The sequence below is a fragment of the Corythoichthys intestinalis genome, chromosome 1, assembly GCF_030265065.1.
Source record: "Corythoichthys intestinalis isolate RoL2023-P3 chromosome 1, ASM3026506v1, whole genome shotgun sequence".
Lineage (NCBI taxonomy): Eukaryota > Metazoa > Chordata > Actinopteri > Syngnathiformes > Syngnathidae > Corythoichthys > Corythoichthys intestinalis.
The window spans coordinates 82,624,964-82,650,365 of NC_080395.1; the positions used below are offsets into that span (position 1 = coordinate 82,624,964).

The 25,402-nt window shown below is 39.7% G+C and overlaps 1 protein-coding gene and 1 long non-coding RNA gene across 4 annotated transcripts in view; one reads left to right on the forward strand and one right to left on the reverse strand.

Annotated features, from left to right (window-relative positions):
- The window catches only part of LOC130919954 (glutamine-dependent NAD(+) synthetase-like), a 67,679-nt gene that overhangs the window by 9,683 nt on the left and 32,594 nt on the right, over positions 1 to 25,402 (reverse strand). For both annotated transcript variants that reach the window (XM_057842641.1, XM_057842634.1), the window contains 10 exons: positions 24,109 to 24,240; positions 23,568 to 23,639; positions 17,039 to 17,163; positions 16,912 to 16,960; positions 16,673 to 16,775; positions 15,733 to 15,901; positions 13,876 to 14,011; positions 13,655 to 13,761; positions 7,204 to 7,335; positions 5,270 to 5,339 (listed from right to left, as the gene is read on the reverse strand). In XM_057842641.1, the coding sequence (XP_057698624.1) occupies positions 5,270 to 5,339; positions 7,204 to 7,335; positions 13,655 to 13,761; positions 13,876 to 14,011; positions 15,733 to 15,901; positions 16,673 to 16,775; positions 16,912 to 16,960; positions 17,039 to 17,163; positions 23,568 to 23,639; positions 24,109 to 24,240 (1,095 nt within the window). The remainder of the gene's footprint in view (positions 1 to 5,269; positions 5,340 to 7,203; positions 7,336 to 13,654; positions 13,762 to 13,875; positions 14,012 to 15,732; positions 15,902 to 16,672; positions 16,776 to 16,911; positions 16,961 to 17,038; positions 17,164 to 23,567; positions 23,640 to 24,108; positions 24,241 to 25,402) is intronic.
- LOC130919969 (uncharacterized) overlaps positions 25,275 to 25,402 on the forward strand; it is a 34,804-nt gene continuing 34,676 nt past the window's right edge. For both annotated transcript variants that reach the window (XR_009064056.1, XR_009064058.1), the window contains exon 1: positions 25,275 to 25,373. This is a non-coding gene — a long non-coding RNA (uncharacterized LOC130919969). The remainder of the gene's footprint in view (positions 25,374 to 25,402) is intronic.

Genomic DNA, 25,402 nt, shown 5'->3' on the forward strand with positions numbered 1-25,402 from the left:
AACAAATTTAAGTACAATAATTTAAATCTTTTTGCCATCGTTGTATCTTTGGAAATTATTATTATTATTATTAGGACGCTGATAGGTCCCATCTGAAGATACAATCGTATGCAAAAAGCCCCTGATCATTTTTTAAGATTTTCCTTTGCAAATCACTGATTGTTTGGAACAAACATTTCAATTATCGTATTTTTCGGACTATAAGTCTCAGTTTTTTTCATAGTTTGGCCGGGGGTGCAACTTATACTCTGGAGCGACTTATGTGTAAAATTATTTACACATTATTATATAATTGGACATGTTACTTAGGTGTTTTGGAGTCACACTGATGGTATGGTAAACTTGTTAGCATTTTCTTTATGCTATAGTTATCGGAATAACTCTTAATAGCTATGTTACATTGACATACCGGCCACGTTCGCATTTCGTTGTTCATGCATCATGTAACATTACCATACTGTACACTTATTCCGCATTTTGTTCTCTATTGTATTTTATTGTATTCTGTATGTCATTCCAGAGTGATCATATTCTGATTTCCAAAAAGAGGACACGAATAACAGACATTAACTAGGCCTGCAAGCAGGACTGAACGGGCCCTCGCAATCTAGCGCAACTCGGACGTCACGCAACTCGGACTGTGTGCAGGTCAGGGTGGTGGCAGATCCTCCTCTCTAATCATCTCATTAGAACCTAACATGCTCGAAAGTCGCCTATTTACATTCCCACACCCAAGAGATAAAAAACCCTATTGGAGAGAGTACTACAAAAAAGGAGCCACTACTGAGCTATGCAGCCAAGCCCTTATTCAAAACTAAAATTAATCTTCTAACTGGGCCAATTCGACCAAGTGTGCCAAATATTGTGGCTCTATAAGCTGCCTAAGTCTCTGAAAAAAAATATTTCCTTTAAATGGCGAACAAAGGGTCGTCACGGCAACAGACAGAGACACGTGGACATGGGCCGTAAATACGTATTTTATTAGGTCTTGAAACTACAATGACCAACCTGAAAAGAACTGGACATGTATTGGAAAAACGAGTGACTTTCTATTGCCACTAGTTGGCGCTGTCGTGTTGATGCAAATGACCCCTACAAGGCCGTTCAGGGTATGACTCTCAACAAGCACGGGAAGTTTGGCGCAGATATGTTGTATATCTGCCGAGTTATGACTGTTCAAAGTTTTTGGCGAGACAAATTGTTGACGGTCATTTTCACTTCCAGTTTGGACCTCTCCGCTTCAACGAAACCTCAATATTTTTCATCAGGCACCTGAACACATGTCTTGGGGCTCCCCTGAAACAGGTTTGAGGTCAATAGATTTTTTTCCCTTGGAGGAGGAGCCTGTCTCGTAAAGAAGGCCATTTCCTGTTCCCACTAGGAGGCACCAGGCACAAATGGTAAATTTTCAATCCAGTCCTGCTCAGGCTGGTATACCTCACACACATGCCAGATTTAAAATAGATTGAACGTTGTATGAATTCGGTGTTTTGACGAAAAAATGGCCGACTTTGGCACCCCGCCCATGTCAGGCCCGTGAATGAAAACACACAATTTTGATAACTTAAGATTTCATATGCCTCATGAACAGTCTCGCCAATTTTGAGAATGATCAAACTAATTCCCTAGGTGCCAAGGTGTAAAATGTGCACACTGTAAATCGATAAAAATTTCACATTCAATCCAAAATACCCGATTTCCTGTTGGGTTTGGAATATGCATGCAAGAGACTTTTTGGAGCAGTTTTGTACAAGGTACCGACTCTCCGAATTTCATCCCTCTACGTTGAAAAATCCTAAATGGAGAGGCCTTTTTGAAAATTTCAAGGGGGCGCCACTGAGCCATTTTGTTACATGTTTTCGTAACGTTGCAAGATTATTGAACGTTATGGAAAGCCGCATTTGTGTCCAAATTTTTGTGAGTTTTCGTGCATGTTCAAGCCTCCAAATGTAAACTCCTACTGAGAACCGCTAAAAATTTCACATTCGATCCAAAATACCCGATTTCCTGTTGGATTTGGAATACGGGTGCAAGAGACTTTTTGGAGCAGTTTTGCATAAGGTATCTACTCCCCAAATTTCCTCGCTCTATGTTGAAAAAACCCAATAGGAAAGGCCTTTTTTAAAACTTCTTTCTGTCGCCACTAGTTGGCACTGTAGAGTTGATGCAAATGACCCCTATAAGACCCTTCAGGGTATGACTCTCAACAAACACGGGAAGTTTGGCGTAGATATGTTGTATATCTGCCGAGTTATGACTGTTCAAAGTTTTTTGCGTGACAAATTGTTGATGTTCATTTTCACTTTCCTGTTTGGACCCCTCCGTCTCAACGAAACCTCAATATTTTTCATCAGGCACCTGAACACAGGTCTTAAGGCTCCCCTGATGCAGCTTTGAGGTCAACAGATTTTTTTCCCTTGGAGGAGGAACCTGTCTCGTAAAAAAAGGCATTTCCTGTTCTCACTAAGGGGCGCTAGACCTAATGGGTAATATTTCAATGCACTCGTGTTAAGGGTGGGATACCACACATACATGCCAAATAGGAAAAAGATTGAACGTTGTGTCAAGGAACTATTACTCATTTACTGAATTTGTCATTTTGCCGAAAAAATGGCCGACTTTGGCACCACGCCCAGGTCAGACCCGTGAATGAAAACGCACCATTTTCAAAACTTAAGATCTCATATGTCTCCTGAACAGTCTCACCAATTTTGAAGATGATCCAACTAACTCCCTCGGCGAAAAGGTCTCAAATGTGCACCCTGTAAATCAATAAAAATTTCATATTTGATCCAAAATAACCGATTTCCTGTTGGGTTTGGAATATGGGTGTAAATGCTTTTTTGGAGCGGTTTTGGACAAGGTATAGACCCCCCAAATTTCATTGCTCTACGCTGACAGACCCTAATGTTATAGGCCAATTTTAAAAATTTCAAGGGGGCGCCACTGAGCCATTTTGTTATATTTTTTTGCAACGTTGCAAAATTATCGAAATTTACAATTTTCCGCACGTATGTGCAAATTTTGGTGACTTTTCGTGCATGTTCAGGCCTCCAAATTGGCCGTTTTCATTTGCCCTGGAAAAAAAAAAAAAAAAAATAATCCTTTGCAAAACAATAGGGCCTTCGCACGCTTAGTGCTCGGGCCCTAATAATCCCTGTTTAGTCTTATATTCAAAGTTTATTTTGGACTGACAGAACACATACACACACACACGAGCCTTGACGTGTGTGTGTGAAATGACGTAGGTGCGTCAGTTTGCCCCGACTCTGCCATGTGTGCAGTAATTAAATATTGCTCATTCGGCGCAAAGAATGAAAATCGAAAATTGTAAGGCTTATTTTTTTCTTCATTTTATGTTTTTATGACTGTGGTCAAGCCCGCTTCTTGCTTAAAAGCAGAGTTCAAGCTAGACGCTAATGCCTACATGGCTGCCGTTCTCCGTGCTGACGTAACTGCTGCATGAATTCTGATTTGGCAGTCTTGACAGTTCAGACCGCCAGTCACGTTTTGAAAAAATATGGCCCCGGTCGGATTTGAACCACATACGAAAGTGACTCAGATCGGATTTGAAATGGTCCACTTCCATGCGACTTGTCCCGTTCAGACCGTCAAGTTAATGCCTGACTCGAGTCGGAAAAACACGAAAAAATTGGATTCGTGCATTAAGACCTGTAGTATGAACCTAGCCTTATACTCAGGTACTTATAGACTTATAGTCCAAAAAATACGGTAAATTTATTAGAAATGAGATGAATACAGTAATATTCGAGAAGTGAAATGAAGTTTATAGGATAAACAGAAAGTGCGTCTATCACTCTTCAGTATATTACCAAGACATGGGAGATGTGATACCACTGTTTAAATGTTGTTGATACTTATTGAAGCCATTTTTTTGTTAGTGATACTTAATTACTATCTTTTCCTGTTGTTGTTGAAGTGCAATTACTACAAATTTATAGCTCTGTGCCAAAGATACATCAGTTATTGAAGTGCAATTAGATTTTTTTCCCCAAGAAGACGTTTTATTTACTATTCTGTGTTTCTCTGTGGTATTATATTCCTTTTACTTAAAAGAGGCATGCTCTATTGTTTTTGGTTATGTTTTTTTTTTTTTTTTTTTTTCTCAAGTATTTTTGAATTGTTAATTAAGGAATAAAACAATTATTATGTTTAAATGGGTGTATTGGATCTATTAATATATACTGTATTCTCACTGTGTTATTGTTAATTGGTTTGAAAATTTTTTGTTGCAATAATATCACATATCGCAATTATTGGAGAGAATTTATCGCACACTAAAATTTATTATCGCAACAGGCCTAAGTATATGCCGGCAAATACAGACAAGGCTGAAAAAGCAGTTTCTGCTCTTGCACCCCTCTTTAAAATAAACTGCTGTATTTTAAGCCAAAAAGCTAGTGTGTTTGATCAATATGTCAATATGCTGCCATAGCAGATTCAAGGCGCATTAAGCCCCCGAACTATTTTTAATTTGTCCATTTAAATTGTGCTACAGTATATAAAACAAAATTGCCTTGCCTTGCTACTTCACACTTCGCGCCCTTAGTCTATCGCAGAATTTTAAAAAAAATGAATTAGAGTATTTTATGGAGATGTCCCAATCCGATCATGCACAGCCTGTCAGCTTTTCCTACTCACCAGGACAGTTGCAGTTTGTTAAAGTTAACTATGAGTGACAGGTGTACAAACATCGATCTTGCCAGAGAAGCTTGGGAGCGCTGCGCTTCAAAGGAGCCGACTCGTTTAGCTTTTTTTTTTTTTTTTTTTTTTTTTAATTTGTCAAATCTTTTTTTGTTTTTTTTATTCGTTAAACACATGGCAACTCATTGTGTGTGTGTGTGTGTGTGTGGCTGTAAGCATATCATTTGTTCCCCTATAAATTTAACACATTATTGAATAATGGTACCAAAGGTTATCAAAAGTAAATACAATTAAAAGGTATTTTATTTTTTAATTGGTAAATATTCCTAAAGAATTTAAGGGGAAAAAAATCTGGGAATTGGTAAATCAGCAGGTTGAGAAGCTTTAATATTTGGGGGTCAACTGTAATTAACTGTAGCACCTCCTACATTATTTTTTAAAGCTAACATTTAACCCAGGCCTGAAAATTGAAACTGAAAGAATCAAGACCTATTTACAAAAAAAAAACATAAAAGCCCCTTGGGTTCAAAGTCTAGAATCAAACAGTCAGTCCATCATATATTGCTTTCGACTTCTTTACATTCAAAGTTGAATAGTTTTATACCTCATCTGTCTGCGACACCTGTCCATCAGTCAGAGGCTCAAGTTCAGCCGTTGGTGGAGCAGCCAGGATGCTGTAATGACATTAAGTGAATTACAAACTGAAATACTGCAACTTTAAATCACTTGATACTCTCCTGTTTGAACCTGCTATGGCAGCATATAGACATATTGTTCCATCAAACACAACAGTTGTTTTGGCCTAAAATACAGCAGTTTCTTTTAAAGAGATAGCAGTTTCTTTTAAAGAGGAGGCAAGAGCAGAAACTGCTTTTTCAGTCTTGTCTGTGTTTTCCGTCATATGTAAAATTTAAAGTAGCCTATACACAAGAGCAAATATTACTGAGCAAAAACACAATTTTTGCTCTTCTTTTCCACATCAAATGTGAACAAGTAGTAAATTCCAACATTTAAACAATGACAGGCTGTCTGACATTGTGTAATAGTGAACTTTTGGCAACAATTACTTACAGAGTAAATACAATAAGTGAATTTTTCTGCCAGCGCTTCAAGTAAATTTCACTCATATTTCTTAAAACAAGAAAAATAGCTCGCTGAAAAAAAGATCAACGGACTTGTTTTAAGCAATAACTTATTATATCTAATCCAAAAAAAAACTTGTCAGAAATGTTCTTTATTCAAGAATAGGTTCAATGAATGAATGGTTCAAAACATGATTTGAAAGCAAATATTTGTTGATTTAGGTGAAAAATGACCAATTTTTAGATGTATGGGCTTAATAAAAACAAATAGTAATATTTACTTCAAGTAAGTGAAATAATTTCACGCATTCATCTGTTAACTAGTCTCTAACACTCAAAACAAGATGGAGAAAATTGTTTGACTAGATTTAAGAAAAATAATCTCATTAAGACATTATAAATTTAGTACTGAATGCATTGCGAGGGGTTGGGAATCGTCTGAAATTGAACGATTCCGGTTCCGATTCCAGTTCCGATTCTTTTAAGAGGCAGGGTCAAAAAATGTAGTTTAAAAATGTATTAGTTTATAATAATGTCTTAACTTCTTGGTGATTTTTTAAAATGATACATGTTTAAAATTATTATTTTATTATTATTTTTATTATTATTAAGACAAAAGACAGACCTCACTGCGGCCAGGAAACAAAATCCCAAGTACAAATGCATTTATTTTTATCGACTTTTATTATTGCAAGGATGAAGGGCAAGATTGAAATGGCCATAATAGTTTAAGGCGAGTGCAGGAGCCACTTTTTGAGTGTCCCAAAGCCCACGAAACGGCCGCTCCCATATACAAAATAAACGGGTTTCCGTGCTGCAATCTGTTGTTCATCTGAATAGGCCTTTATGCCCGGTGCACACAAGGCACCATTGGCATTCCGCACAGTGTTCTGATCTCTCCCGAGAGTCTGTTTGTCGCACACTAAGCGCTGTTGGCACTGCTTTGAAAAGAAAAAAGGTTTCTGAAACGTACTCACAGTGTGCCGCCATATTTCTTGTATGAAGAGTATATGTACAGTGACGTAGGTGCAGCAGTGTTAACAGATCAGGCTGGTTGCCGCCGAAATGGGTGGGTTACATTTACGGCGTGAATGAGTTGGAGACTGTTCTGATCTGGCAAACCAGCGGGCCGTTGGATCCTGATCTCTACACTTGAGTGTCGACGGTGCACACACGATTTAATACCTGACTGGTGCCAAGAGGTTCGGTGGTTGGAGACCACTGCTTTAACAGAGTGTGTAACCTCTTGACCACAACATATTACATACGTATGAACGGCCCAGTGGCAGCACATAGAGAAGGCGCCGTCCTATTTGCCATCATGATCAAATTTGGAGGTGCCAATAATAAAAAATACACTTAGAGAAGACAGACACCGCTCTTCTGAAGTAGTTTACTGTAAAGAATACATGCTCGTTTACTAAAGCATGACCTTACATGCATGAGCAAAGCTTACCTTGTCAGAGCTGTGAGCTGGAATTGCCCAACACAGTATAGTAGAAAGCCCTTGAGGTCATTTTTGCTAATCCCTCCAATTGGATTGATATCAGCACTGGAGCAGTCATACTTTGTAAAATAACCTGTAAGACTGAGATGAAAAGAAATCCGAGGGAGTTATTATACTGCCACAAGGGTTGATCAAATAATAGACAAAACAAAATGTAAAGGTCATTTTTGTTCTAAAACACTTTGCTGTGCCACAGTTTGAATATTTTTTTAAAACAACAGTATATTACCAACACCAAAATGTTAATTTCATCGATATTCTCAGATACAGGGCTGTACTGTTAGTGTTTTGCTAGCACTAGCGCCTAAAAAGAATTTGTTGCGAGAAGAGAAAAATGAATGGGAGCACGAGTGCGTATTAATTTGCATTTTGCTCCTGTAAAATATAAGAGCTTTGAGAGGAAATTGGCAAGAGAACAGTACAGTACAGTACAGTACAGTAAATCGCTATCCATTTTATGAATATTACAGATTATTTAACAGTTGTTTATAACAGGTCTGAGATTTTATTGCCATGAATTTTAATTGTGCACATATATGTACAACCCCAAGCAAAAAGTATGGAATCACCAGTCTTGGACGAGCACTCACTCAGACATTTTATCATGTAGAACAAACTCAGATAAAAACCTTGAAAAAATAATGAATTACTTCAAAAGTGCAACTCTTTAGCATTCAGAAACACAAAAAGAAATGAATAAAAAACATTGTGGTGGTCAGTAAATGTTAATTTTATAGAGCAAGTGCAGGGAAATATAAATTGAATCACTCCATTTTGAAGAAAAAAAATATGGAATCATGGGAAACAAAGAAATAACCATCAAAACACATCTCTAGTATTTAGTAACACCACCTCTGGCTTTTATGACAGCTTGCAGTCTCTGAGGCACAGACTTGATGAGTATTCTTCATCAATTTGGTGCCAACTCTCTTTGATTGCAGTTGCCAGATCATCGTTGCAGATCGTGAGCCTTGCTATGGACTATTTTTTTTTCCAATTTCCACGTCAGGTTTTCAATAGGGTTGAAATCTGGGCTATTTGCAGGCCATGACGTTGACTGGATGAGTCTTTCTCCAAGGAATGCTTTAACAGTTTTAGCTCTGTGGCATGATGCATTGTCATCTTGGAAAATGACAAACATATTTTCAATTGAAGGGATAAGAAAGCTGTCAAAATCTTCAACGTAAACGTGTTCATTTATTGAAGATTTAACGACATGCAGCCCTATATCATCAAGGATTGAGGGAATTTTGATGTCTTCTTCAGGCACTCATCATTGTAAATCTCACCTGAACAGCACCAAACAAAAGTTCCAGCATCATCACTTAGTCCGATGCAGATTCTTGACTCTTGACAAGGTGATGATGCTGGATCTTTTGTTGATGAAGAATACTCATCAAGTCCATGCCTCAGAGACTGCAAGCTGTCATAAAAGCCAGAGGTGGTGCTACTAAATACTAGAGATGTGTTTTGATTGTTAGTTCTTTGTTTGTTTCTCATGATTGCATATTTTTTCCTCATCAGGGAGTGATTCCATATATATGTATTTCCCTGCACTTGCTCTATAAAAGTAACATTTACTGACCACCACATTGTTTTTTATTCATTTCTTTTAGTGTTTCTGAATGCTAAAGAGTTGCACTTTTGAACTAATCCATTATTTTTTCAAGCTTTTGATCAGAGTTTGTTCTACATGATAAAATGTCTGAGTGAGTGCTCGTCCAAGACTGGTGATTCCATACCTTTTTGCTAGGGGTTGTACTGTATAAGCCCATCAACACAACCAAGGGCATAATAAACTCCAAACTGGCCTCCGCCCCAAAACCACATGGAGCCCTGATCTTAACATGATCTAGTCTGGAATTAAGAGACAGACACAACTAATATACCAAAAAGCAAGGGAAAAAATGTGGCAACTTATTCCTAAATGTTAAAAAATGGAAGTTGACAAGAAATTGTAAAAAGTGACCCAGGAGAACAACTGCAGCGAGAATCACACCGGATAATAATTCTGATAAATTCGCGGAAAAAATGTTTAATTAAATCAAGTCCATCTCTCTCTCTCTCTCTCTCTCTCTCTCTGCTTTTCTGACGAGTACAGACTCCATGTGTTTTTCGTGTTGTTTTAAATGCTACATTATCGCGTGCAATCACACGAGAGCTCATGGCAGCTGTGCGCAGCTGGTATGTTTTGCCAATTTTTGACGTTCTGTGGAGCACGCAGTGAACACAGAGCTGTGCCAGACTTGGAATGAAGATGTGTCTGGTGTATTTGCTTCCTAAGAGTAGCATTTCTTCTTCACAAATCTACTTCAAGTAAAGGCCATGAAGTTGATTAAGAGATTGTGGGCAGAATTGCTGTGGCCCGTAGGTCAGTCGTATTTTGCCTAGAAAATAATGATCAGCAAGAAACAACAAATATGTTAACTTCTGGGACTCAATTGAGAATCAGACCAAAAATATTTGTAATAATATGCATCCATCACTGTAGGAATCTAATGGTGTGCCTGAAAAATCAATTATTAGATGCATCATGATTTGACACGCGACGATTCGATTACGATTTATAAATGTGAAAATAAAGGTGATTTTCCCTAATATCTGTATGACAGCCACTAGTAGCAGAACAAAATTCAAGATACATCTGCCGCCGGGACCTTTAATGGGCGCACGTACGCACGCACAACATTATGATAAATGCAGCAGGTTACTGAGCGAGAGATTTACTTATTTTCAAAAGACTGTTAATTGGAAATGTCCCTAGTGTGTTGCTAAGTCCCGTGTGCATCTATAAGAGGTGAGTACACGAACCCTCTTGTACTGTTTAGCCTTTATTGTTGTTGTTGTTGAGATGTTACTAGTTATCGCCGAGCGCTATGCTAATTAGCGACTTTGCTAACCTGCATTTCCATGTCAAGTTGCGCGTTTTTTCGTGGTGTACAAAAGTTATTCCAGATGCAGAATATTTAAAACCAGCAGTAAGTACAGCTGAAACTCTACAAACATGCGAAATAGTACATCAATCTGTGAAAACAAAGTATATTGGTTAAAAGAAGTCTTATTTCTAAAGACACTTTGTTTCCAGAAAATGTGGAAACCATTCCACCAGTGTAAATTTTATTGTAATGTTGAGAGAAATAAGTACTGCCTTTGAAACAGCTAATGTTTTTACACCTTCTTGAAAAAGAGCATCTCAAGGTCAGCTGTGTGTTGTATAGGCATGTTGAGAAATAAGTACTGCCTTTAAATTGGTTAACGTTTTTGCACTTTCTTTTTTTTTTTTTTTTTTTTTTTTACAAGAAAGAAAAAAGCAGTTTAAGGGCAGCTTGTTGTCTGGGCACGTTTCCATCATTCCTGTTGAATAGGATATTTAAAAAAATAGTGGACCAACATTTTTTGGCTACTTTATTAATTAGCAATGTATGATGCATCGATTATCTCGATAATCGTGATCATCATCAATATCGTGATCATCGTTCAATAATCGTATCGCAGCACCCTGAATCGTAATCGAATCGAATTGTGGGGTGCCTAAGATAGCACACCCCTATAGAATGTGGATGTCTTCAGCAACAAGTTGACAGACATTGATTACAGTCTTGTATGTCTCCTGTTCTTTTGCATTTTCTATTATCAAGATGTATGTATTTCTTTACGTGCTTGAGGTTAAAAAGTGAATACCTAACCCAGGGGTCGCGTTAACCGAATATTTTTAGTCGTTGACCGTTTTTTTTTAAAACGGTGACGGAAAAAACTGATGTCCATCCGTCATTTTGACCGGTTGCAATTCACACCCCAGACCACAGGGTGGCGAGTGAGCATATTAATCAGCGATTGACTCTCTTGATGCATGACGTCGTTGGCCTTGAGGCTCAAACACACCAGCAACGTGAACGTTGCGTCAACGATCTCGCCGCGATTACGCTTCGAAACGCGGCCGTTAAAGTCAATCAGCCAATGCACACCAGTCGCAGTGCGTCCGCGTGTTAGACGCGTCCCAGAAGCGCTAAACGCGACGCATGCGAAAAGAACAGCAGAGTTTGTTTTTTGACGCGAGACGCGCCCCCCCCCTGCGTCAATACTACTAGGTAGGATCGGGCAGGCCGGAAGTCACTCGTGTAAAAATACAGTGGATCCGGTCGATTTTCAAAATAATATGCAATCGTAACTTACTATATAGATAAAATAAACTGAAATGAGCTAAAACACCTGCAATTAATACGAATAACACACAAATCCTGCTACACAATTAAATTAATTCCTGCGTGGTGCTTTAACCTGAGAAAAAATATCAATAAAGCTTAGAAAAATGTTCATAAGAAAAAAATGTTAAAATCTTTGTCATTGGAATTGCTTTTTGCTTTAGCACATGACTTCTTTTTTCGTCTTTCTTTCAAAAAGAAAGCTGGCCAATACGCTGGGTCTGAAAGGCAAAGTGTTGTTGTTTTATTACCTTTTAATACCCGCTATTCTCGCGCGATCTTGCAATCCCCGCGTGAACCGATCAAGCCGCTCCACAGACGCGCTGCTCGTGAAACGCGTCCTATGGAAATTGACGCCGAGCGTCACTGGTGCGTTATCGCGGCGGGATCGTTGACGCGACGTTCACGTTTCTAGTGTGTTTGAGCCTTCACTCTGAAAAATGTCAAGGCAACTGAGTGTCCAAAGTTTCTTCAAATAGCCCCAAAACGACGATGGTGTTGATAAAAGAGGTGAAAAAACAGGGACTGCACAAGCGGGCACGCAATTCAAGTCCATGCGCTCCAGGAGGAAAGTGTGAGACTACGTTCAGGCCACAGCAGGTGAACTGTTAATTTCATTGTTCCATATGCTACATATGGTAGGCTACCTACCTACCGGGGCCACAGTCAGCTGTTTTTGTCACTGCGGAGAAAAAGTTACATATTCATTTGCTTGATGTGTGATGGCACGGTGAGGATTCTCTGTTAAGCTTCTTCGGACAGAATAATAATTTAAAATGAATGAAAACTAAATACTATTGAATATGTTGAAGCGGTATGCAATGTTAAAAGTCTTGTTAGCTGTAGGCGCACTATCCTATTCCCCTCACTATCCATTCGCGGGGGCCTGCGCTTGTCAGTGACGTTCCTTATTCTCGCTATATGATTATACAACTTTAACATTTGTTAATAATACGCTCTGTGTGTAGTATCATCCATCGCTTTTCCTTTTTAAATGGGCACTTATAAGCGAACGCAAGAAGTAACAACGGGAACATTTTTGAACAGGCATTTCACGGGAGAGCATTTTGAGTCTTCGGCCAATCATATAGCGACAGCGAGTGGATAGTGAGGGGACCGCGCGCGGCACTTAAAGGCTCAAACACACTAGAAACGTCAACGTCGCGTCAACGATCCCGCCGCGATAACGCACCAGTGACGCTCGGCGTCAATTTCCATAGGACGCGTTTCACGAGCAGCGCGTCTGTGGAGCGGCTCGATCGGTTCACGCGAGGATTGCAAGATCACGCGAGAATAGTGGGTATTAAAAGGTAATAAAACAACAACACTTTGCCTTTCAGACCCCGCGTATTGGCCAGCTTTCTTTTTGAAAGAAAGAGGAAAAAAGAAGTCATGTGCTAAAGCAAAAAGCAATCCCAGTGACAAAGATTTTAACATTTTTTTCCTTATGAACATTTTTCTAAGCTTTATTGATGTTTTTTTCTCAAGTTAAAGCACCACGCAGGAATTAATTTAATTGTGAAGCAGGATTTGTGTATTATTCGTATTAATTGCAGGTGTTTTAGCTCATTTCAGTTTATTTTATTTATGTAGTAAGTTACGATTGCATATTATTTTGACAGTCGACTGGATCCACCGTATTTTTACACGAGTGATTTCCGGCTTGCCCGATCCTACCTAGTAGTATTGACGCAGGGGGGCCGCGTCTCGCGTCAAAAAACAAACTCTGCTGTTCTTTTCGCGTGCGTTGCGTTTAGCGCTTCTGGGACGCGTCTAACACGCGGACGCACTGCGACTGGTGTGCATTGGCTGATTGACTTTAACGGCCGCGTTTCGAAGCGTAATCGCGGCGAGATCGTTGACGCGACGTTCACGTTGCTGGTGTGTTTGAGCCTTAAGTGTCTCTGTCACGTGACTGTCGTAGCCGGTAACGCGCTCGGCCAAATGGACACACAATTACGGAAGGTGAATTATGCCAAACAAAGGGTCACCACAGTGTCATTATCATCATTTAAAAAATTTAAGTGACGGGTAAAAATAGATTATGACCGGATTTTTATGACCCTGTCAGTCAAAATGACAGACAACGAAAAAGTCTAGCGCAACCTCTGACCTAACCCCACCCCTCTCTTCAGGCATGGTTCAATAATGAAAACAAATATAGTTACTAATATTTTGCAGCATGTTCCAGTCATTACCTCTCATCTACATTGGCAGAACCCAGCACCAGCAAGCCTCCTGGTTTTCCTCGACTCCACAGACTAAGTTGTGCGAACAAGTAAGCCAGGACCATCCTCACCCTAGCCTAAAAAAACATATATATACATGTTTAAATGAAACCTTTTGAACAAAGGTCCTCAAGAATATGAGGTGATTTAGAACAAACACAAACTTTATGCAGTGTGACCAAACGACAAACCTGTACATTCTGTAGCGCTAAGTTTTCCCTGTGGCTTCCTCCATTGGCACTGAATTGAGGCCACCTCCCAGTAACCATTGAGAAAATACCCAGAATGCCTTTTACCACCACGCCTATATTTACATTCATATGTGTGCTGAAACAGAAAAAAATCCATACATTTATTTTACTAAATGTCGTAGTAAAATTGCATGTTGTAATAAACCTAAATTGCATCAACATGTTATGACACGACACGGTGTGTGAGTTATTAGCATGTCTGCCTAACAGTTCTGCGATCAAGCGTTCAAACCAGGCAATCATGTTCCTCCTTTGCCTGTGTGATTTTTTTGTGGTTACTCCGGTTTCTTTCCACCCATCCACTGACCCGGGAGGGGCCGGGGACGACCCAGGACACGCTGGAGAGACTTTCACTCGAAAACTGTTTGGTCCATTCATTTTTCTCAGATAGTCCGCTTCGTTTTGTAAATGTGAACACACATCCGAATTCTATTTTGGGCTAAACAAACAAACCATGGTCCGCTCAAAAATCATAGCTTTCGATCCGCTTTAAGTGCTTCGCTTGTGAATGCAACTGGAGCAGGGTGCGCTTTTGCTACTTTATGTGCAGCGTCACAGCCTGGAGCTGTGATGCTACACGAAGTGCATCCTTGGAAGGGAAGTATGACGCACATGCTATTCAAAATCAACAATGGCAAGAGGACAAAATCAACCGTGGACAAAAGTGTATTGTGCTGCGCTAAGAAGTTGCATTTCATACACAGAATCGGATTCTAATGTGGCGGTTGCGTTTTGCGTGCTGTTCCTGAAGGCACCGTGTGAGAGTCGTTCAGGATACTTTCACTTTCTATGTTCTGTTGTTGTCGGCGTACAGTAGCTGTGTTGTTTTGCTCAAGTTCTAAAACAAAGGATAAAAAAACCTGACCAAGCTGGCCACTCCCTTGTCGTTGTTACAGTATTAACAAAATAAATGCCTGCACCAGAGGCTCCATTTTTCGGTTAGTTTCAACCCCTTTTTTCCCCAAGGGATGGGGTAGGCGGGATAGTTCGGTTGGCGCAGTGTGAATTCTGAACCTTTTTAACCAGTCATTTGCAAATGTTATTGCGAGGTACAGTGTATCACAAAAGTGAGTACAGCCCTCGCATTTCTGCAGATATTATTGTCAGTGTTGTCCCATGGAAAGATACACTTAAATGTCTGCAGAAATGCGAGGGGTGTACTCACTTTTGTGATACACTGTAAATGGCAGTTTGTCTCCTTGTGTCCTTCGATTGACTGGCAACTAATTCAGGGTGTACTTTCCAAATTTAGCTGGGATAAGCTCCAACACACCAGGGCCCTGGTGAGGATAAGTGGCATCGATTAGTACAGTTTTTTTTGTTTTTTTTTAAAAACATACTGCGGATTTAAGCCACGTTAAGCCACTGTGCCACAACAGCTTTGGGCCAAGAATGTGACATCACGCAAGTCCATCCATCCCTTTCGGCTTTTTTCACAAGAGATCAAGTATAATGGCATACTAACTATCGTGCCGTATTGTAACACTGTACTAAATCCGCAAAGCCTGGTTTGGGAACACTTCACGAATTTCCAAAAGATACCACAACCAGGGATGCCTGGAAGCGTTTTGTCTGGCGGACACGGTATAAATGTGGAGGACCGTCGAAATCTACTCGTCTCTGCGGTGAACATTTCACCCCGGGCTGCTATGGAAATTGGCTATCGTGGCAGATGGGTCGTGTGTCTAGGTTGGAGTTGGAGGCATTGGCTTGTGAACTAACTGTTGCTCATGAAAAATGAATCGCACATTCATGACATTGTTACATTCAGTATACAAAAGACTCGGTATTGAATACCTCCCAATTTGTCCTGCCAACTCCTTGGCACGGTTGAAAGTATCCACTGAAGAGTTTTCACTGCTCATGTAGCATGTAGTAAAAATCAAACCACAGAGCTCCCTTGGCTGCTGAGGAAAGTAGTTGTCATCACCAACTAACCTGCGAACATCTTGCAGTACTTGTTTATCTAAGAGGACGGAAAAATCACAGCAAAACTGCATTTATCCATGCTTTTATTTACAATTTTTTGCTATATGTATGTATATGTATGGCAGAAAACACTAAGCTGAAAAAGCAGTTTCTGCTCTTGCACCCCTCTTTAAAACAAACTGCTGTATTTTTTAAGCCAAAAGAACTGTTGTGTTTGATAGAACAATATGTCTATATGCTGCAATAGCAGAGTCATGGTGCCCTCTATTTCTAATTTGTCCGTTTTACCCGTTTTACACATGTCGCGCAACCACTTGTAAGTAATTATATTATTTGTAATGTCTGTCATTTTTATCTTAGATTCATTATTTGATGCCTAATGTTTAGTTAAAAAAACAAAAAAAAACGACTTTAAAAATGTATTCACTCACTTTTTTTTTTTTTTTTTAAATGACCCCCTGTTCAAAATTATTCCTCCCCCAGACAAATGTGATTTTAAGTTTTCCAATGATTTATCACACATGCAAAAAGGACCATTTTGAAATTTGGCCAAATTGGGGGTCTCAGAGCAGAACTTCAAGTCACCTGAGTGTTTTCCGCCGAAAATATTATTTATTTATTTATATACACTACCTAAAATTCCCTATGATACACTACGGTTCAAATGTTTGGGGTCGCTTTGACCCCAAACTTTTGAACGGTAGTGTATAAATATCCATACATTGTTAATGAATAACTTTTGCATGTCTCACGTAACAGGGACCACACAAAAAAAATATGAGTATGAATTGAAAGAAAATATACTTACTGCCATTTTCTATAGCCTGGCAGACCAGTACGCACATAGAGTAGACAATGCATGCAACAGCTGAGCTATCAACACCTCCACTCAAAGGCAACAGAAAGCCAGCCTACGAAACAGAGTAAAATGATAACATGAGAAGTGAGTACCAGACAGCAAACAAATTGCTTGTAGACATGCAAAATCAAAATAAGATTTAGTTATATGTTCTATGGTACCATTATATCATCTAGTTTGAATCTCACCTGTCCACTCCTCCTTAGGTAATCCCACAGCCAGCAGGCAGGCCCGAGGCTGAAAAACAGCACCATCAGTGGAGAAGGATTTCTCTGAGCAGCTGCAGACTGTATGTAGATAAAAAATTCTGTGTACCTGATTTCTTCCTCTGGGCTATGCAAGTGCCATGTCATCGGTTGGTAGGTGGGCAGGCAGATATCATCATGACTGGACAGAGAAAAGTCTACTTTGATCCTATGGCAGGGTTTGGATTCACTCCCCTGGGCCAGAGAAACAATTTAAAATAATTACAGTCATCCTTTGTTATAATGCGGTTGGCTTTCGCATCCTCGATATTTTGCAGATTTTTTTCTTTCTCCAGCTATTTTTTTCTTTCTAATGTCTTGCTTGGTCCCTGCAAGAATACATGTCGGGTGGAAGTAAATGCTTTTTTGCCCAGCCCAATATGTAAGGACCTCATTGTGGTAATGGTGCAATAAAATGGCAAATGCATTGCATCAAGCCAAGTAGGAGTGGGAACCTCTGAGCTCACGATACGACACAATACGATACGGCGATACAACAATTATCAATACATGGGTCAGTCATTCTATGATACTCCCCAATACAACTAATAAACAACTGCAATTTGAAATGAGTTTATCACTCATATTTGAATTGGGAGTGTGGCTACGAATACGCTGCCATCCCACCCACTTCAAACGTATTGGAAGTCTGTCAATGGCAGCCAATGACTTAATTTTGGGGCATTTCGTGTCATTTCCTGTTGATTATCAATCGCTTCCTTTTGATTTTGGTGCATTTACGGGTCGCTTCCAGTTGAGTTTGAGTTACTGAACAGGAAATGACCTGTAAATGCCTTAAAATGAAAATGAATTGACCAGTAAATGCCCCCAAAACATGGTCATATTTGAGTACCATTGATGCCGCCAGACATCCAATTTCCGATCCATTTTGACCATCAATGAGCTAACATAGACAATATCCTCGTGCAAGATTGAGGTAATAACTTGTTGGTTCATTTTTTTCTTCAATAGTAACACCGTTTTAAAATGATATATCGATTCTTGGTGGGAGCATATCGATAACCTTTGGAATACATAGTGTCGCGATATATCACCATCTTAATACATTGTCAAACCCTTAGAGCCAAGTAGTCTAGCCCTAGGCAAGAATGCACTTATTGTTGCGCAAGAAAGCCACAATTTTCCTCCTTTTAAGGGGAAAGGGGGGGATTAGAGCAGCTGTGAAAAAGCCTGCTAGTTTTGATGAGAATACTTAGCTTTTAATGTCGTTTGTGAACAACTTTTACCCAAAACGCTTGGAGATACAGTGCCTTGCAAAAGTATTCGGCCCCCTTGAATCTTGCAACCTTTCGCCACATTTCAGGCTTCAAACATAAAGACATGAAATTTAATTTTTTTGTCAAGAATCAACAACAAGTGGGACACAATCGTGAAGTGGAACAACATTTATTGGATAATTTAAACTTTTTTAACAAATAAAATACTGAAAAGTGGGGCGTGCAATATTATTCGGCCCCTTTACTTTCAGTGCAGCAAACTCACTCCAGAAGTTCAGTGAGGATCTCTGAATGATCCAATGTTGTCCTAAATGACTGATGATGATAAATAGAATCCACCTGTGTGTAATCAAGTCTCCGTATAAATGCACCTGCTCTGTGATAGTCTCAGGGTTCTGTTTAAAGTGCAGAGAGCATTATGAAAACCAAGGAACACACCAGGCAGGTCCGAGATACTGTTGTGGAGAAGTTTAAAGCCGGATTTGGATACAAAAAGATTTCCCAAGCTTTAAACATCTCAAGGAGGACTGTGCAAGCTATCATATTGAAATGGAAGGAGCATGAGTCCACTGCAAATCTACCAAGACCCGGCCGTCCTTCCAAACTTTCTTCTCAAACAAGGAGAAAACTGATCAGAGATGCAGCCAAGAGGCCCATGATCACTCTGGATGAACTGCAGAGATCTACAGCTGAGGTGGGAGAGTCTGTCCATAGGACAACAATCAGTCGTACACTGCACAAATCTGGCCTTTATGGAAGAGTGGCAAGAAGAAAGCCATTTCTCAAAGATATCCATAAAAAGTCTTATTTAAAGTTTGCCACAAGCCACCTGGGAGACACACCAAACATGTGGAAGAAGGTGCTCTGGTCAGATGAAACCAAAATGGAACTTTTTGGCCACAATGCAAAACGATATGTTTGGCGTAAAAGCAACACAGCTCATCACCCTGAACACACCATCCCCACTGTCAAACATGGTGGTGGCAGCATCATGGTTTGGGCCTGCTTTTCTTCAGCAGGGACAGGGAAGATGGTTAAAATTGACGGGAAGATGGATGCAGCCAAATACAGGAACATTCTGGAAGAAAACCTGTTGGTATCTGCACAAGACCTGAGACTGGGACGGAGATTTATCTTCCAACAGGACAATGATCCAAAACATAAAGCCAAATCTACAATGGAATGGTTCAAAAATAAACGTTTCCAGGTGTTAGAATGGCCAAGTCAAAGTCCAGACCTGAATCCAATCGAGAATCTGTGGAAAGAGCTGAAGACTGCTGTTCACAAACACTCTCCATCCAACCTCACTGAGCTCGAGCTGTTTTGCAAGGAAGAATGGGCAAGAATGTCAGTCTCTCGATGTGCAAAACTGATAGAAACATACCCCAAGCGACTTGCAGCTGTAATTGGAGCAAAAGGTGGCGCTACAAAGTATTAACGCAAGGGGTCGAATAATATTGAACTCCCCACTTTTCAGTTTTTTATTTGTTAAAAAAGTTTAAATTATCCAATAAATTTTGTTCCACTTCACGATTGTGTCCCACTTGTTGTTGATTCTTGACAAAAAATTAAAATTTTATATCTTTATGTTTGAAGCCTGAAATGTGGCGAAAGGTTGCAAGGTTCAAGGGGGCCGAATACTTTTGCAAGGCACTGTATCATTTACACATTGACATATTCATTCATGAATAATTGTTTTTGTTTTTTTATACATAAAAAAATATTTTCTTAAATATCTTGGAAAATAATTGGTTGTGGTTTTCAGCCTCAGTTTTCTCATTTTCAGTTTTCTGCCACTTCGCTGCATCTCTAGTAATTTTATTGGTTGTGTGTTTAATTTTAAAAATAACCTCACTAGAGTGGCTTGAAAACAATCAACAATGGACTTTTTTTTCAAACAGCTAGGGCAGAATGCCCATCTTTTTTACCGGATTGCGATCCACCTGAAATTATACCATCGGGCCCAATTTCCGATCATGTGATTGGATTGGATCTTCTCTGGACACTTTCAATTACTTTATAAAGCACATACCGTAATTTCCCGAATATAAGGCGCACCCGTGTATAATGCGCACCCCAAATTTACTTGTAAAATCTAGGGAAAATTATTGTACCCGTTTATAACGTGCACCCTAATTTTAGTAGAATGGAAGAATACAAGAAAACAGAGCTCGTGTACAGATACAGAAATGTCATTTTACTGAATGGTGAAACATAGCACAAGCATAGCATATTAACTGACAATATTTACGGTAATAACATGATTTGACAACTTCTCCAACGTACCAGAATCTAGAAGAAAACAAAACAGATGTGACTTTTCTTTTAAAGGCTGCCGTATAACTTGCTCGTTTCATCATGATGAATAAGTGTTTCTTCCATGGATTGATACGGTAAAATGAAAGTGAGAACGTAAGTCGGAAATCCGAGAGTGCTCATCGCTGTCAACACAACAGTAACAATAGGAACTATTGTTATTTGGGTTTGAGTTTCCCGAGGGACAGATATAGTTGACGGACACACACAGGAAGTCTGTTGTTATGTTTGTTATGGTCCGAGTTGCGGAGCTGCAATAAACGTTGACTCAAATGAGTTCAAGAAACTAAATTCTGTGCTTTATGAAGAGTGAAAAAAGCAGAATTTAACACAGACGAAATCATTCGGCCGATCAGAGTGAAGTATTACCGAAACAAAATGGTGACGTCACGTACCGTAATGGTCGGCAACAGATCACCGCATGTTTCATCAACACAACGTAGCCGTGTCAAAAAAAAAAAAAAAAAATCGGTTTAAATATATATATATATATATATATATATATATATATATATATTTATTTATTTATTTATTTCTGTCTCCAGCCATGGACCCGTTTATAATGCGCACCATGATTTTACAAGTTGATTTTGGGGGAAAAAAAGTGCTCTTTATATTCGGGAAATTACGGTAAATAAAATTAAGATATATTGAACATAAATGTAAGTTTTTATGAATTGTGTTCAAAAATAAGTTGGACAACTTATAAAGGGGGGGCGTTGCTAAATTCAGGTAGACGCATTGATACTAATGTATTTAGTCTCATTTATTCACCAAAAACTATATTACACCGATGGCCATGGTGCTCTGATGCAAGGGCGTCGGTCCTACCAACTTTAAAGAATGTTAAAATTGTCCCCACCAACTTTTAAGCAACCTTATTTGCATTATGTAATGACTTCAGTTATATAGGTAATTTAGATTGTCTCCCCATATGTTGTAAGAAATGAATTTACCCTACCATTATTAAGTGAATTATTTTCATTATGTTCAAACTTACACATACCCCTTTTCACTTGGTGAATGTGCCGGTCCATTTTTTCCCTCCTTAGATTTGATTGGCTGATGACTTGACCCACACATACACAAACACGGGCAAGAAAGTCCCGACACAGACAACATGTCGACAACATGCCACCTCCTCCGCCCCCTTTGAAGAGGAGGGACATTAGAAGTTTTTTTTCCCGGCCAGCAGCAGCCACTGTAAGTCATGTAAAAAGATGTCAATGTTGCGGAGGTGGGGAACACACCACTAATTGTTCTACTGAAAGCCCGAACGGCATCAGAGTTAGCATAACATAAAACTGCGTGAACTTGCTAGCCTGCAAAACTTGAGTAGGAAGCTGCTTAAAGAGAAGTGTCCTCCTGTAGGTGTTTTCTGCTGTTAACATTATTTCAGGCATGAAACTGGGTCAGGGGTTAAAAAGGTGAGAAGAGTGTAGAGGAAATATGTTCCGGTACACTGTACAACCCAACAAAATATTGAGCTCTGTCGACCCACACTGTGTTTCAGCGGGGCCGTGCAGAGAACGGTGGAGGGGCGGGTGCTCATAGATCAAAAGTGGCACATGGACAAGTATTTAATACACCTTAAAACAACAACTTCAATTTTAACCAGCTTTACATAATAATTGGCTGTGACTATGTCATACTTTAAATGGGAGGGGGCAACGGTGAATAGAAATCAACACTGCCATCAACACTTTCTGGCTGAGACTCAGTCAGTCTGCCTCTTTTCTTTCTTCAACCTCTGCATCAAAACTTCAGAATCGTAGAATCATTCCCACCACTCGTCGGGCCAGTGCCGACGCCGGCCGTCAGCTCAAGTTCCAGCCAAAAATAACGCGTCTAAGGCGGACGACGGGAACGATGCGAGGCGCCCCCTCCATCTTGAGAGGATGCCACTTAATTTGACTCAACAGTGTGTTTCTTCGTTTATATTACCGCTAAATACACAAGCTTGATGCTAACTTAACAGGAGCTTTTTTTTTTTTTTCATGGGAGATTTGGCTAGTTCTGGCAGTGTTCAACGCAAGCTGCAACGAATGGCAGTAACTTTATTATGTTGCAAAATATGAAAACGACTGAAACCATTACTCACCAAATTCAATCTGCTGGCAAATACAGGCAAGTGTGTATGCTGCGCTCTGGTCTGCCCCGGTGTGGATAAGGCCTGCTTTTTGTTTTCGCAGCTTTGCAATGCAACCAAAGGCTCTCCAAGCACTCCATGTACACGTGAAGAGTGCGCGCGATTAGAATAATGGAACGTAAATTGGGCCGATGATTCGTTGTCGTCAGCGAAGCATCTAGAAGGATTTGCTGACTGTCCAAGTGTCACTTTTTTAAAGGACCGATTTCTGAAGCGCTCAGTTTACGTACTAAGTTAATCACATGATGATAATAATAATAATTAAATAAAATCTCCCGACCCCCCACCCAAAAAGAATTTCTCCTCGGATCTACGCAATTCACGTAGGTCACCCTTTTTGACTTCAAAACGGCGAATTTCGCCGAAAGGTGAGAGATTTTCATGCCTGTTATTTAAACTGTGAGAAATGTAGTGAACCGAGGTTTATCCTCTTGGCCCCAATTTTCATTTTTATTTTATTTATGTGGTCTTAAAGCTGCCCAAAGGAGCTTTTTTTTTTTTTTTTTTTTTTTTTTTGAGTTTGGCCATGATTGTGGACAAAAGCAGTAATGTGTTACCTGTTACCTTATTTTTGTTATTACCTGGCTAAGAAGTTTTTGAAAACAAAGGTTTGAATTGAACGGTGTATCATCTGAAGCGATACACAAAAAAGTTAGTATAAACCCATACAGATTTATTTTGCATTGATCATTTAGCCTATCAATGAATTAGCTTCATATTCGTGAGAAATGTAGCCCTGACCCCCGTTTACCTGATCTGTTTGGTCTTATTAATGTCCCGTGGCTCCCGTCCCCAGCAAAAAGTGTACATGCAGGTTATGCCGTTATTTCCTCACTACCAATGTTGAGACCAAGCCTCCGCCCTAGCTCTGACGTGAGTAGTAGTCTGCTCCTCACCATCTGCAGCTGACACGTCTCTCCTCTATAACAACGCACATCCTCCAAGTCCAAAGTGGCCGTTATCACCTCCTGAAAAACAATGAAAATTAATTTGGCCAGAACAGACATTCTCTCCATGTAATAATTGCATTCAAGTTTTTTGTTTCGACGAACAATTGTAAGGAGAGTTGGGCGTCTGTTGCCATTTGGTACTTTTTTATTTTTGGGGGTGTGGGGCTCAAGTTAAAAAAAATCCTAACCCTAAACCTAACCCCTAACCTTTCAACTAGACTCGCCGACAGCTAGAAAGACTTGCAATTGGCTTGTGATGCAGATGACAGGCACTCATGGAATTGTCTGGTTACTACTCCTGAAAAATTTGGAAATTGGGAGTGGAGCGCTACATGAAGCAATTTTATTCCGATCAGCGTCCATGTAAACGTAGCCATGATAGGTTGTCTTTGGGACTGCGTCAGACTGCTGGGAGAGAGTTATGCTGCGTTTTCTCCCCACCCCAATGATTTGAAGCAGTGACTTTAAATTTCTAGAGTAGACTTACCACATCATTCAAGGAAAACTGTGCTCCATGCGCCACAAGGTCCCCATTGATAGCCACCATGGCACAGCCATCATAATACAGTCTGTCTCCGTCACACCCCCTCTGATTTGCATATAGGTAGATGCCTCCACTCTGAAAATGCCAATTCGCACAGATCAGTGTAAAGTGAGAATTATGAGAGCTAATCAGACTCATTAGCTAAATATGAGATTGGTGGATAAGAAGGACGGATGGACACGGTGATCATTAATTGTTTAGTACAGTTCACGGTCTCAAAATCAGGTTCTGTTTTTCCTGTTATTTTCCTAAAATATTCAGCATGTATGTGTGTTTTGCCATTTTCATTATTCCTTCTTGAAGATTTTGGGGCTATTCCATGTCCATGTCACTTCCTTTTGATTTTGAGCCACTACCTGTTGATTTGGGCCACTTCTTGATCAGTTATTTATCTTATTTTTACATAAAGAGTTACAAAGGTTGCCAGCTGGAGAGTGCTACCAGAAGTTTAACTGGTACCTCAGGCATTGTCTATTTTTGCATTTAAACTGTGAATTAAAGAATGTTAGAACCATATAAACTCAAATTTACAAGTTAGATGTTTTCTTCTATTTATTTTGGCACCAACAATAGCAGCTTTTTTGTTTTAGCCATTAGAACAAACTTTCAAATGCCGTGATAAAAAAAAAGCCCTTTAGTTTTCCGTTGCACCGAACCCATACCAAATCGTGACACTTGCGCGTGTACGTACCGAACCGTGACTTGTGTGTACCGTTACACCTACAGTGTGCTCGTAACTGTAGTTTCATAGGACGTGTGGGATCTGCATTTCTGCGGCAGAATGAATCTTCTGAAAGGCACTCGAGAACTGGATTCCAGGCCGGCCTGCTTTTAATTGTCTATTAAGAGATAAATGTATTCAGCTTAGGTGTTTCTTTCTTTCTTTCTTTCTGCTCCTTAATTGTTTGTCGTCATCTACGGTTCATTTAAGAGAATTAAAGAAGCTGTAAAAAGAGAACTTGGATTTTTTTTTTCTTTATACATATTAGATTTTACTTTATTTTTGCCAGAGATGTCCACAATGCCTTTACCAGTTTCCTCAACAAAGACGTCGCAACAATTACATTACTCCATTATACCAATCAGATGTGACATTAATCACATGACCACACACATGCTTTTAGACGGAAGTCCTATCTTCATGCCGGCCTGAAAGCGCAGATTTCAACTTCTCTCCCATATTTCATTTGGCACCGATACAACTGGAGGTATGATCGTTTTAAATCAATCTCTTTGG